At 47.1% G+C, this 13,577-nt stretch overlaps 5 protein-coding genes across 5 annotated transcripts; 2 read left to right on the forward strand and 3 right to left on the reverse strand.

Moving 5' to 3' along the window:
* Positions 1 to 258: 258 nt before the first annotated feature.
* On the reverse strand, positions 259 to 3,954 carry TRUGW13939_02029 (uncharacterized protein; the record flags this gene model as incomplete). The annotated part of the gene is made up of 6 exons (XM_035485225.1): positions 259 to 584; positions 629 to 911; positions 1,904 to 2,075; positions 2,139 to 2,264; positions 2,323 to 3,879; positions 3,938 to 3,954. 6 exons carry the CDS (start codon positions 3,952 to 3,954, stop codon positions 259 to 261), a joined length of 2,481 nt encoding a protein of 826 aa, XP_035341118.1.
* Positions 3,955 to 4,238: 284 nt separating this feature from the next.
* Positions 4,239 to 5,534, forward strand: TRUGW13939_02030 (uncharacterized protein; the record flags this gene model as incomplete). The annotated part of the gene is made up of 5 exons (XM_035485226.1): positions 4,239 to 4,360; positions 4,429 to 4,479; positions 4,532 to 4,781; positions 4,837 to 4,922; positions 4,979 to 5,534. The coding sequence occupies 5 exons, from the start codon at positions 4,239 to 4,241 to the stop codon at positions 5,532 to 5,534; spliced, it is 1,065 nt and encodes a 354-aa protein (XP_035341119.1).
* Positions 5,535 to 6,837: 1,303 nt separating this feature from the next.
* Positions 6,838 to 7,503, reverse strand: TRUGW13939_02031 (uncharacterized protein; the record flags this gene model as incomplete). The annotated part of the gene is made up of 4 exons (XM_035485227.1): positions 6,838 to 6,880; positions 6,958 to 7,153; positions 7,216 to 7,369; positions 7,423 to 7,503. 4 exons carry the CDS (start codon positions 7,501 to 7,503, stop codon positions 6,838 to 6,840), a joined length of 474 nt encoding a protein of 157 aa, XP_035341120.1.
* A 1,616-nt stretch (positions 7,504 to 9,119) lies between these two features.
* On the forward strand, positions 9,120 to 10,248 carry TRUGW13939_02032 (uncharacterized protein; the record flags this gene model as incomplete). The annotated part of the gene is made up of 2 exons (XM_035485228.1): positions 9,120 to 9,266; positions 9,319 to 10,248. The coding sequence occupies 2 exons, from the start codon at positions 9,120 to 9,122 to the stop codon at positions 10,246 to 10,248; spliced, it is 1,077 nt and encodes a 358-aa protein (XP_035341121.1).
* Positions 10,249 to 11,058: 810 nt separating this feature from the next.
* Positions 11,059 to 13,177, reverse strand: TRUGW13939_02033 (uncharacterized protein; the record flags this gene model as incomplete). Its single annotated transcript, XM_035485229.1, has 5 exons — positions 11,059 to 11,369; positions 11,427 to 11,528; positions 11,580 to 11,855; positions 11,928 to 12,039; positions 12,401 to 13,177. 5 exons carry the CDS (start codon positions 13,175 to 13,177, stop codon positions 11,059 to 11,061), a joined length of 1,578 nt encoding a protein of 525 aa, XP_035341122.1.
* Positions 13,178 to 13,577: the final 400 nt, after the last annotated feature.

A 13,577-nucleotide genomic window follows, 5' to 3' on the forward strand; every position in this document is an offset into this window, starting at 1 on the left:
AAAGCCTCAAGTAACAAACTAAATTCCACTAACAGAACCGGTCGACATGGTGGAGAATGGACATAGCATGACATAGGAAAATCGACAAAATATTATGGACAGGGTGATGATGAGGTGAGGAGACGAACGATCATATCAAATGCGGGATCTATAGCAACAGAATGTAAAGAAAGACAGGGGAGGGGAAAAGGCGTGGGCGTTATGTGTTGTGTATTCATCATAATCTCCCTCCCTGCCTTAAGCTTCATGACTCAGTGTTTAGCAGCATTTGCCGCCAAGGTTGCTGTTTGCGCCAGCATTATTCTGGTCTATGTTGACTCCTCCTTGAGCGCCGGCTTGTTCCGATTTCGAGGTATCCATGACTTTCTTGATGTCCGTCGCCAGGCTGTAGAATGCTTTGTCGACGTTGATGTTGTTCTTCGCAGAAACTTCGAGGAAGGGGATGCCTAGTTCGTCAGCAAGCTTCTGTCCTTGCTCGGTCGATACCGCTCGCTTCTCCTCCCAGTCGCACTTGTTGCCGATGAGGATCTTATGGACGCCTTCGCTCGCATGCTGCTCCACGTTCGAAAACCAGGTTCGGATGTCTAGAAGTAATCAGTCAGCACCATTCTTGTCACGCTTCTCGCACCCTTGTTATCCTCACTGTTGAAAGACCGCTCATCTGTAACATCATAAACCAGAAGGATGCCCATCGCGCCTCTGTAATAGGCGGTGGTAATGGTTCTAAACCGCTCCTGGCCAGCCGTATCCCATATCTGCAACTTGACGCGCTTGCCGTCTAATTCAATTGTGCGAATTTTGAAGTCGATTCCGATGGTGGTGATGAAGGACGGCGTGAACGAATCCTCACTGAACCGGAGCAGGCAACACGATTTGCCCACGCCGGAATCTCCAATGAGAAGCAGTTTGATCTAAAGCGCACGCAAAATTCCGTGAGCAAGATGAAGTCAACCAGACCGATAATATGGGAATCCTTACTAAGAAGTCGTAGTTCCTCGTGCCCGCCATGATGAAAGTGTAGGTAGGGTCCGGAAAGTGATGTCACCGGCGAACTGGGATGATGATAAAAGACTATCAAACCAAGTCCAGAAAGTCGCTATTCGAGTCTCGCGGCAGAAGAGGGAGAAAGGAAGGAGAAAAAAAAGAGACGAGTTTCAGTGTCGCTGAGTGACAGGTGTGACGAGGTTGGCTCAGTCCTTTGACCCAGGGGCTCTTCTCAAAGTAGCGTCGTCAGGAAACTGCACGAAACGCAGGCAGTCCGGGACAAGAGGAGCTAAACAAATATCCAACGTGAGAAAAGAAACCGCAAAATTGCCGGAACATGCAGTTTCTTGATGTTCTTGGTGGAGGCGTGTTTTGTGAGTTGTTATCGCGAGCGAGGTCGGCTTGTAACCGCAAGCTGGTCGTCGTTAACCGGATTCCGCTCTCAACTAGCGCCTCGCTGTGACCGACAACCTTAAAGAAGTCACGCTCTGCCATTACGCACTCGACAATAATCCCCCCCCCCCCCCTTTACAGCGACAACACTTGAGAATTTTTTCTATTGTTTCAATATTTTGTTCTTTCTTTTTTAATCGCCACATGTATGCGCTCTCTCGTCCGCGCGTCTTGCTCAAAGGGTAGGAGGAGGTCGATAGAAAAGCACATCCACGAGTCCGTCCTTTGCGACGGCTTAGTTGATTTCTATAAAACAGAACAATACGTTGTCATGTGTGGCCGTATATGGGTCATCTCTTCGTTGTAAATAGACTATTTTTGTCGGACGACTGTTTCTCCAAGCAAATGCCCGCGCTATGCTAAACATAAAATCATCTCTAAAAAGGCCATCACATCACATCCATTTAGAATACATCCATTGAATGCGACTAAGCACGTTCACTTGGGCTCCCACCCCCCTGCTGACATCCATCAGGTCGGCCAGATCCTCTTTGAAGTCGCTCAAAACAGACTTTGGAAATGTATATTGGGAACAGTACTTCATCACATGTGCCTCACATATGAACAATCCGTAGTCTTTGTATGATAGAGCACCATTAGAGGTCGACGAGGCTGTATTCAAAATGCTGTTGACATTGCTTCAAAAGAACGATCATGTCAGCATGGGCCTAAAATGGGGGGGAAAAACCGGAGTATCTTACCGAATGGCCCGCCTAAGTCGGTGTTTCTCACTGCCTGCTCGAATGCCTTTCCTCTTGTCGAGAAAGCTGCCAATCCCTCGAAGGGTGGCGTACGAGACAAAGATACCTGGGGTCAAACCGACAAATCTAAAATTTTGGCATTAGTTTCTGTGTGGACATTCTGTAAGGGTTTGGTGCGACTGACCCAAACACAAGCTCTTGACTTTTGAGCAAGGCGTCTATTCCTCCGATGGCCACTTCCACATCCACCTTGGTTTTTTGAATCTGGATAAGGAGGGCTCGGACAAGGTCGCCCCTTACAGTGCCCATGAAGGGCTTGCGCAAGTCTCGTTCATAAGCCTTCAAGACAGCGGTTAAATCCCCTTCTTTCACCTGCGCTGTAATGGCCTGGATATCGGGCTGCGATGTTTCACTAGCTGAAGAGCGGTCGGAAATAAAGTCCACCACCATTCTCTCCAAACTTTCCTGATCTGTGCTCAAGCTGTTCCTACTAACTAGCGCGATTTGGCTTTGTTCGTCATGCCGAATGGTCCCAATAAGGCCTTCGATCGGCTTTAAAACCCAGTTCCCCCAAAAGTCGCGTACAGTCGCGCCAAATTCAGAAATCCATGTTAGGAGCTCAGCCTTTCGACTTGTAATAATGCGAAGCAGCGAACTTAACGATAGCAGGAGAACTGAGGCTGGTATCCAGTAACGAACAATAGCAGACGGGCGCCCATGTTGGCCAACTAGGGTGTTTGTGGATACGGCATTTTCGGGTATTCGAGTTCGTAGTACAACGGCCAAGTGCTCTATAACATCACCTGGCTGTGAGGCATAATCGCTAACGGCCTGGTGCTGTCGTTCCTGGACCTGGGTAGCGACAGAATTAAAAATGCCGTCTTCGAATTCCTTTACTGAAACGGTGGAACTAGTCAACTCTTGAAAGATGGTGCCCATCAACAGGGCGCTTCTGTATAAGCTGTTGCACCATTCGGAAGTAGTCACCACTGTTTTTCCGGACAGCTGATCGCCGTCACCCAGAGTGAAACTTTCTTCAAGCAATAGACCAATGGCACTAGCATTGAGGTCCCTGAGTGACTTGAGCGACTTCCTCTTTTGGCGGATCTCGGAGCGGGAACGGGAAAAGGGCGACATGACAGCGTTGGTGACATTCTGCCTAAGACTTTCTTGCGCGTTGCGCTGTACTATTTGGTAGAATTGGGCCCATGTCCTGGTGACTGAATAAGACGAGAAGCCGTGGTCGGCCCCGGGGGTGTGTTCTAAGACTGCATAAGCCTCATGAATGCGCGTCCAAACTCTTGATGGCGCGGTCTGCAGGATATAGCAGCCAGTGTAGAAGTTGGAGGCTAGAATGCCATCCCAGTACTCGATTTCGTCACTGAGGAATGACAGGCGATCGAGCAACGTGTTGAGCACGACCCCGAGTGTTTGCGCTGTAGCTTTCCCGACCAAAAACCAGATTAACTCGTGCGTGTTTTCATCGAGAGGCACCCCGGGATCGCGAAATAAGATATCCTTATGGGCGCTTTGGGTGCGACTCAAGACATCTAGCAGTTTCTGCTGGCGCAGGAGGCCGCGGGAATCGGTCGACAAGGTCTGGACGGTCGGCCGAAGCCTATTGATCATCTGCAGCGGTTCATCGGAATCGGCGATGCGGCTTTGTTCACGGGCAACATATTCTTCGTCGCTGAGCCGAAGCTGGACTTTGCCGATGTTGACGTCGAGACGCGAAACGATCCTGTTCGCACCGTGCGTTAGGAGGGATGTTCATTCACGCAGGGGCAAAAACCACGTACTCCTCGATTATCGACATCGTATCACCAATTGCGCAGCCAAGGCAGGAGCGACTGTGTTGGGGTGTTATTGTGCAGAGAGGGCCATTGCGTCATTCCAGATTGGGTCCTGCAAACACGGCAAACACGGCGAGCTGCCCCCAAAGCTAGTCCGCATGGGGAAATCTGCAAAAGCAGGGGTCTTGCCGCTTGCAGCAGGTGTGCCGAGGCGGGGGGTTTGCAGCCCTAAGCCCTTATCTCATGACTCTCACCTGATGCCGGGAGCCCCAGAGCCGGCCGCCCCGGGTGAACTATATTCCGGATCATGCTGCACCGTCGCAGTCGCGCCACTTCGGTCCGGGACAACCCCAGGCACGCGCCCAATCATGCGGCCGCTAATGGCGATCCACCCGCGTCCGCTCCTCCTTTTATAAAATTCTTGTTGCCGTCCGCCTAAACTCCTGACTACTAACTTCATCTTTCAATTGGGAAGCTCCCTCTCTCTCTTTCTTCAGATCCTCTGGCATTCCCACTGCCATCCCAATTCTCCTCGAGTCTCACAAGATGTATGTCGATTGACTGGAGCTATGACACAACAGCTTGCTAATCGTTACCCAGGAATTCGACCCTCGCCTCCTTGACGGGGCCGAGTGATTACTGGAGCCAGTTCGACGAGATCTCCAAATATAATGTCCATTTCAACCTGGCAGAAAAGCTCTGGGCTGCTTGGTACGCCTATATGCAGAACGACGTTCTGGCCACCGGCATCCTGTCGTTTGGCATGCACGAATTAGTCTACTTCGGCCGGTCTCTGCCCTGGATCATCATTGACGCCCTGGGCCTTTTCCGGAATTACAAGATCCAGAGCGTAAGAATACCCTCTACTCGTTCTACTGCATAACAATATGCTGATGCGATCGCAGAACAAAATCCCTACCGCCAAAGAACAATGGAACTGCGCCAAACTCGTCCTTCTTAGTCATTTCACCGTGGAACTACCGCAAATCTGGTAAGTGCTGCGCAGTCTTGCCAGGTGGAATATCGTCTAACCTTTCCCGCTAATAGGCTCTTTCACCCCATGGCCCAGTACTTTGGACTCGCCACAACCGCTCCTTTCCCATCCCTGTCCACCATGGCCTACCAGATCGCCGTCTTCTTTGTCCTAGAAGATACCTGGCACTATTTCTCTCACCGAGCTCTTCACTGGGGACCGCTATACAAGGGAATCCATAAAATCCACCACCAGTATTCTGCTCCCTTCGGTCTGGCCGCTGAATATGCTTCTCCCATTGAGGTCATGTTACTCGGTTTTGGCACTGTTAGCAGCCCCATCCTCTGGTGTGCCATCACCGGAGATTTGCACATTATGACCATGTATCTCTGGATCCTTTTCCGCCTGTTCCAAGCCATCGACGCCCACAGCGGCTATGAGTTTCCATGGAGCCTTCACCATTTCCTTCCATTCTGGGCCGGTGCCGAGCACCACGATGTTCACCATGAGAAATTCGTTGGCAACTATGCAAGCAGCTTCCGCTGGTGGGACTACCTTCTGGACACCGAGTACAGCGCTGAATCGGTGAAGCGCTGGCGCGAGAAGAAGCTCGCCAAGAAGGCGAACTAGACCAAGCTTATCCTGTCATTTGGATGATGCAGATGGGCTCACTGGACCGCGCCACATTTACTTCATGCGACATGGAGTTTTGGTGATTATGAGACGACTTTTTTCACAATCAACCCGTTGGATGCCATGTTATACGGCATCGGTTTATTAGACTAATTATTTTAATATTATGTATATACAACATATGCATGTCGACAAAGGGCCTCGCAGGTCTGATGTCTAGCAAGCTCAATATATGAAAGAACACTACTTATTTTGTCAACTGTCCGGTAACCGGTTTATAGTAAAGTCACAATGTGAAGCTATTAATTTGATTAACAATGCTTTATCAACAACATAAGAACTAGCTAGGCTCAATCAAAAGAAGGCCAACCGAAGGTTAAATCTCAATGTCCAGATAGAGGAGCCCTGCCAGAGGAGTATAGAATCCATACTAACCTTCAAAGATGGTGCGATGGTGGCAAATAATAGATTAGTATGGTAGGTCGTGAATGAAGGACGTGTAGATATGTAGAAGAAATGTAATATATAATATGGAGTGACTCGTACGTACCCTGTCAAAAGGACATGTCCTGTAGACGGCAAAAACATACGTGAGGCTAGAAGAAAGTGATAGCGCCTCCCATTTCTTTACTTGCCAATCCATTTACTCTACAATTCGATGCAAGGTGCCTATTGGTGGGAACAGTCCTCCGGCAGGGGCGTATCAGTAGATGTAGCAAAGGTGCTGCCAGGCTTTCCATCTTTTTCCCAGATATTCTCACTTGATTTAGTAAGTAATTTCAGTGCTCGCACAAGATATACGTCTCAATAAATTCCTTTTATATAAAAAAATAGCTCTTATACTCAACATAGCTTCCTAATCGAGTCCCAGTAGGCTCCCATATAAATCCACCAGTCTATCAATCGCTCAGTGGGTGATGGTGAATATACCAATGTTGTTGCTTGGGTGTTTAAAGATAGCTTTCTATGGTAAGTTGGATATATTAAACTATCATAGAGTATGAATTAAGATGATTGCTAGCTGTGAAATTCAACTAACATGAACTTTTTGAAAAACTATAGCATTAATTATGTGGTTATGGTTCATGATTAAGATATTAATGGGTTGGTCATCCTTAAAAGATAACGCCTTAAAAGACTGCTGACCGCCCTTATTTTCCATCGAGGCTGTTTTTTTCCCCCCCAAGTAATCATATATGCAATAACAAATAGGTTCCGGGGGAGGATAAGAGAGCTACTCGTGCAAGAGGTCGTAAGCGTACGCATCGCGAGCTCGTTGGTGTTCGTTTTCGTAACGTATTTAGACATTATACCGTCCAGTCCAGTATCCGAGACGCTGCTGGCTGTTGTTGTATACACACATTAGTATAAAAATCGAGTATATCAAGACAACAATGGAGCTCCAAGAAAGCCAACTTACTCTGCGCGCCAGACATAAAACAGACCAACGAACCCAGTGATCAACCAAGCAATTGCCGACAGAAATGTAAACGCTTCATTGACTTTCCACTGTGTGCACTCCAAGTTTGTGATGTCCTGTCCACACTCGGTCGCCTCAAGCGCGTTGACCAGGGTACCGAAAGCTGCGACCCAGGCTAAACCGAAAGCAATGTCGACTGGCATTAAAGATTAGATATAACCTGGTAAGGGCGACAATGGAAGATCGAGAGTAACGTACTGGGCCATACAAAGTAGCCATGCAAAATCGGCACCATCAATAGGACACCGAAGACAATCGCGAGAGCAGCGAGAACTTCGACGTAAATCCATCTACCGAGGATTCCATCGCCCTCATAAGCTTTCAAAAAGTAGCCCACGAGACCTGCATTTATCTATCAGATGCGATTAGTTGATGCCGAAAAGAGCTGCAATACGAGGGACGCACAGCAGCAAACGCGACCTGCGCAGAGCGCAATAAGAAGCGCAGAGGAATCGCAATCGAGCGCGGCACGATAGGGTCAGACATTGTCGATTTATTAGGTTGGCTATGTATGAGCAAAAAGTATTTTTTGGTTGTTGCCCTGGAACGAATGAATGTGAACAGGAGGTAAATACTTGCTTCCGATAGTTATAGGATACCGTTCAGCTTCTTCGCCTATGGTACGCCTAACACGAGGAGGGGGAATTACAGGTGATTGCCTCTTCTAGGAATTGCCTCGGCAAATTCCGTTATGTTGCCATGCTCGTATTTTTCCCTGAAATGCTAGTTACGACTTGTCGATCATTGTGGAGTTTGTACACTTGCAATTGGAAGCGGTTAGGGAGAAAGTCTGTGGGTTGACATGTGAAGAGTTTATTTGGTGTGCCGAGGGATCATCCAGAACTATTAATTAGTTCGAGCGCGAACTACAAGATGATAGGAAAGGATGTGCATCAAGAACATGTTTTTTACGAGTGGATAACCATGATATAATAATTACGTTATATCTCATCCATTCAATGCTGACAGGGGTTTCTTAGTATATGATGCATGAACGATATGCTTGGGTGACTTGTATGTCCGCCTCCAGGATTATTCTTACCCTACGAGTAAGAAACTCACATTACAAGCAGATATTAGTGCGATTTTATATCGAATAGGATTTTTATGATGTCAAAGTCGATTCGCCAGGCTGCGCTGCCCATCTCTATGCGGGAATTTCAAATGTCGCAAATGGCTTGTTGACAAAACCATTCGTGATCATTGGATGAGCTATTATTTTCAAGCCTGCACATATTCAAACTATCGACTGAAAATGAAAATTCTAAACTCGCGATTATTTTTTCTGATAGTTCAATGTTACTATAGCGAAGGATTTTACACAGGATCTTTTACTAGTATACATAAACAATATATCCAGGGTTCCGAGCCGTGTAATTCCAGGGTCTTGGCCAGAGGAGTAAAAAACATGGTCAACTGGATGAAACCACACAAAAGATAAAGTTAAATTCAACGAGAAAGAAAGCTCATAGAATGTGTCGACATATCCGCCTCTGGCCAACCTGCGGTCACGTAGAAGCAAACAAAGAAAAACAGTTTTTATTAGCGAACTCCTGTACTTATCTTTACACAGTCAATTCAGCCATTTCCCATCAAGAAAAGCTGTCTCATGCGATCCAGAGCCTCAATATCCAACCTGCCTCATCCAGTTCGACAGAATGTATATTATTTTCAGGGGACCAAGGAAGCATTCCCATACCAACATAGACCAGCCCCACATGATATTCTCAGCGGCATCATTTTAACCCAATTAGGAAATAAATCTCTGATTGGCTAGTGCCAATTATCAGCAAAGGACCACATCTCGCCTCTATCGGAGATAATTTACGTGGAGTTCATGTCAACCAAATTAGGTAGTAAATCTCTGGTTGGCGATCACAACTGTATGAACCCATAGAGTATTTCGAATTTTAAGTAGTAGGTTTGGCTGAGCAGAAGACCCAGTTGTACCCAGAGCAAATATAAATAACACCCATTTCCCTCTCCAGAAACGAGATTGAACCATTATCTCTGTACACTCTAGATAATCCAGTATCTATTTGTTTACTAGAATCTCAAAGACTCTTTATCTAGTGACCATCTTCATATATCACACGCACCAGATGGCAGCTACAACGCATACCAAGTTCAATGCAAACACCGAAGGACTCGATGTCGCAAAGGAGTTTGCGTCCGGGATCCACGGCAAGACAGTCCTGGTCACAGGCGTGAATCGCGGTGGTATTGGGTTCTCAACCTCACAAGCCCTTGTAAGTTGAGCATTGTGTTTCATGCATGTTCCTCTATTAACTTTTCACACAGGCTTCTCAATCCCCAGCTCACCTGATCATTGCTGGTCGGTCCCCGTCCAAGATACAAGAGTGCATAGAAGCCCTTCAAGCGGAGTTTCCTGATGTAGACTATCGTGGATTGCATGTTGATCTTTCAACCCAGCAGTCTGTCCGTGATGCTGCTGCCGAGGTCATGGCCTGGACTGACGTTCCGATGATCGACATCGTTATCAACAGCGCCGGTGTTATGGGCATCCAGGAGCGTACTTTGACAAGCGATGGTATCGAGATGCACTTTGCAACAAACCATCTTGGCCATTGGCTTCTCACGTGTTTGATAATGCCTAAGCTGATCAAAGCTGCCGAGTATAACCCAAAAGGGGCCACGCGCGTTGTCAGCGTGAGTTCTGCTTCTCCTACTGTATCAGCTATGCGCTGGAGCGACATAAATTTCGATCGAAAAAATAGCGATATTCCCAAAGAAGAGCAGCCGGATCAGGAGTGGCTCCAAGCGTGGGGATATAGAGATCTGGGGAATCAATCTTATATTCCTTTGGACGGCTACGATCGCAGCAAGGTGGCAAATGTGCTCTCTGGCATCGGCGCGAACAAGCGTTTGTTCAACAAATACGGGATTCTCTCCCTAGCTGTGCACCCAGGAATTATTGGGACGGAGCTAGGTCGGAACTTCCCACCGGAAACACTGGAAGCGGTCAAGGTGATGAATGAGCAAGGGATTTTCACCCGGAAAACACTCGGTGCAGGAGCTTCAACTAGTATGGTTGCTGCACTAGACCCAAACCTAGCGGAAGGGGTCGGCAATGACAAGATGAATTGGGGCTCGTACCTTGAAGACTGCCAGATTAGCAACCAGGCGCGTCCACTTGCAGTGTCTAGCGAGGAGGCTGAAAAACTGTGGGAGCTATCTGAGAAACTGGTCGGGCAGACTTTTTCGTGGTGAGCGAGCGAACCCATCATGTTTGGATGTCTGTCTGTATTTGAACTCAGAGTAAAACAATCCTCAATATAATCCAGCATTTTGCACTTTGTCCCATAAGTTGTAGCCAGGTTGGTCATGTAAAGCATTGACCCAAGGAAACATACACAGAATGCGTCGAGCTTCATCCCAGCTGTCGATACGTCGTTGTACAGCCATTCTCCGTATTCTTTGATGGAGCCAGTTGCCTTTAATGTCATCCGATATCCAGATGCCTCCAACAATCATGAACCAAAAAGTCAAATCATCCTCACCTCCATGCATTTCAGGACCCAAAACATCCCCAATGCACAAAGATAGTAACCTGTGATTCATGATCCTGTGTCGATTAAACTGTAAAAATGTCGTCATCATAAAAACTATCAATCCCACATGGTACATCGTCTGCAGGTCATAAGACTTTCTAGACTCATTCAATGAACGGAAATTCAATAGGCGGTAGCAAACCGATACCAGAACTTCTTCGAAGCTTAGAAAATCGAGGACGAGAGTATGTGTATGGGTGTTTAACAAAGCACAGAAGCTCATCACGTCGGAAAATATATCTCGTAGATATACCGGCACTTGATTATATCGAGCTGGGGGAGAAGCTAGCGGGTAGTCGAGTTGCAATCCTTTCGAGAGTAGCGTTTTTCTAACTTTAGCCATGCAATCCCGAAAGAACATGGCGGACTTTCCATGCTGCAAGGATAGCATGATATCTGCTCTGTGCATGTGGGTATTTTGGTAAGTAGACCATTAAAAAAAGAGGTAGTGTTGCTATCACTAGGTGACTTACTTGCAGATTCCTAACACAAGAGGCACATTTCCTTCAAGTGAACCAAGTCCTCCGCGGAGTTGGACCATTTTTTCAAGCCCCTTGGCGTGGATTTCAGCAGCATCAAGTTGATCACTGATTTGCTCCTGGCTAATTAGGGACACCACCAGCGCTATAGAAGAATCAGACAAAGCGTCATCACTTGCAAGCCTCGTCTGAACTCGGGTGAGAGTGCGAGACAGATGATGCAAGGCTTTCACCGAGCCATTGCCATCGCCTGAAAATATCTCATTGCACGCTTGCATCAACCCCACGTTGCAATGGTAAGCTAAATATACGATGTTACTCAATGTTTCCGCTCTTAAGTGAGTATCCGCTAACTCACTGGCGTTGTCAGTAAATAATAACCGAACCCACATTAGCTTGACCTCGTCTAATGAAAAGCCAAGGTTGACAGGGTATAGCCGCTTGGTCGTTGAAGTAAAGACTGAAGAAGAATGTGTCAGGTTCATTACAACCCAATGGGTAAGTTTCTTACACTCATTAATGATTTTCAGCGAACATGGTGTAACCCCCACCGCCGCAGGAAGAGACTGTGCAAGGATTGCATCTCCCAGATTCCTGCCGATAGTGCTCAAAGGTCTTGTTTCCTCATCGGGGCAATGCCTGTCTTGATTGAGATGATGTGAAGGGCTCGAGGTATCAGCACCATTCATTCGTCTTGATGGTCGGTGAATTCTTTTCCCCACGTTTTTGCCCCTCATCACATGGCGACGCGAGACCTTCTTGGAATCCTTGCTGGGATTAAAACCATCTATGAAATAAAAGGATTTCTCCATGCTGGTCTACGAAGGGGAAAGTCGTTGAAGAATTAAATTATTCTTACCAGTGCAGTAGCCGGGGATACCCGGGCGGAATCTGTCAACCGTCCATGTCAAACCCCACCAGTATCGCTGTTGCGTCAATTTACCATAGATCAGGTCCGGCCAGCTTTTGAACTTTCTATTTAGAAAAAATTTAATAAGATTATAAATTAATTTATATATTAATCACTCTAGATTAGTAGTAGATACACGTAGCAAATATTAGAAGTTAGAACTTTAATATATAATGAAATAGTAAAATATACATAATACTATAATAACTATAAATATCAATATAGTAAGAATAACATTGGAACATCAAGAAACATAGACGGCAACATAAGCCGTCTCCATCATGCTTCCATAACCACCGAGGGTATTTGAGTTAGGATAACCAGGCTATAAGAGGAAAAGGTGTCTCATGTTAGCTTTCTCTTCTAAACACATGGAAGGCCGCAAGCGAAATGATACAAGGAGAGAGAATATCTTAACATACCCAGTTGCCACCGACAGCAACATTGAGAATAAAGTACAACGGATCATGACATAGTGTGGCCCAGATAGTCGAGTCACCGATCTGGGAGCCGCTGATCTGATGAAACTGCCGGCCATCCATATACCATGTAATGGTTTCAGACTGCCAGCTCGAAGGGGTACGATCCCAGGTAATACGCCATGTATGCCACGACTGATCAGGGATGGTGATGCTCCCCCCGAGGCCATTGGACTCATTGCATATTCCGCCTGGGGTGACATCGCAATGCGCGGTGCCGTAGCCCGTCAACTGACCATCAATGGTCTCGAGAATGTCAAGCTCCCCGCACCTAGGCCATGCGGTTCCTGAACGAATCGAATTACCCAGGATCCAAAAAGCAGGCCAGATCCCCTGCTTGTTAGAGGTAGGATTGGTGCCAAACCGGATATCGGCCTCTGCGAACGTGATCTTCCCTGCGCTCGGCGTAAAGACGTATTTGCTCTCGACTCTACCAGAAGTCCACCCACCGGATACGGAACCGTCTGCCCAGGGCACTAACTGTAGAGTGCTGCCCCCACTCAGCTGAACATTTGCGTTCGAACTAGTGTAGGTCTCCAGTTCGCCATTCACCCCAGGGTTTCCTGTGATGATATTCCAAGTGTTAGAGTTAGGCGAGGACCCCGCTGATCCAGAAAAACTATCGCTCCACTGCAGCGTGTATCCTGCGTATGAGGGAGGGGCCCAAGCCGAGGCCAGGGAGGCCAAGGTGGGCAAGAAGTAGGCATGGTAGCTGCGCATTTCTAAGAAACGTGGTGGTTTCAAGGTAGAAGTAGGTGATCTAACAGAACTATCAGAACCTCTGTAACGTTCAGGATACTTCTTGTCGCCTGGAGAATATATGCACGTACAGAATCCTGGGATATTTGCGATCAGGCTTGAAACAAGTTTCTTTGGGAAGAATAATCGTAGACACAATCGACTAAAGGAGATTGACAATGCCAGCGGCTCTTTATATAGGCCTCAAATGTTTGGCGAGTGAGTAAAATGATGAGTTTTGGTTCAACAGAACAGGTGATATTAACATGGGATCCCCAGGTATTGTGGCTTGAGGCGAAGGCGATGCCAGAGCCATGTCTAGAGGGTAAATAACCAGGTCATTCCATGCCAATGTGTCAAATAGTTGGGAAACCAGGTAGCA

Source organism: Talaromyces rugulosus, chromosome I (assembly GCF_013368755.1).
Source record: "Talaromyces rugulosus chromosome I, complete sequence".
NCBI lineage: Eukaryota > Fungi > Ascomycota > Eurotiomycetes > Eurotiales > Trichocomaceae > Talaromyces > Talaromyces rugulosus.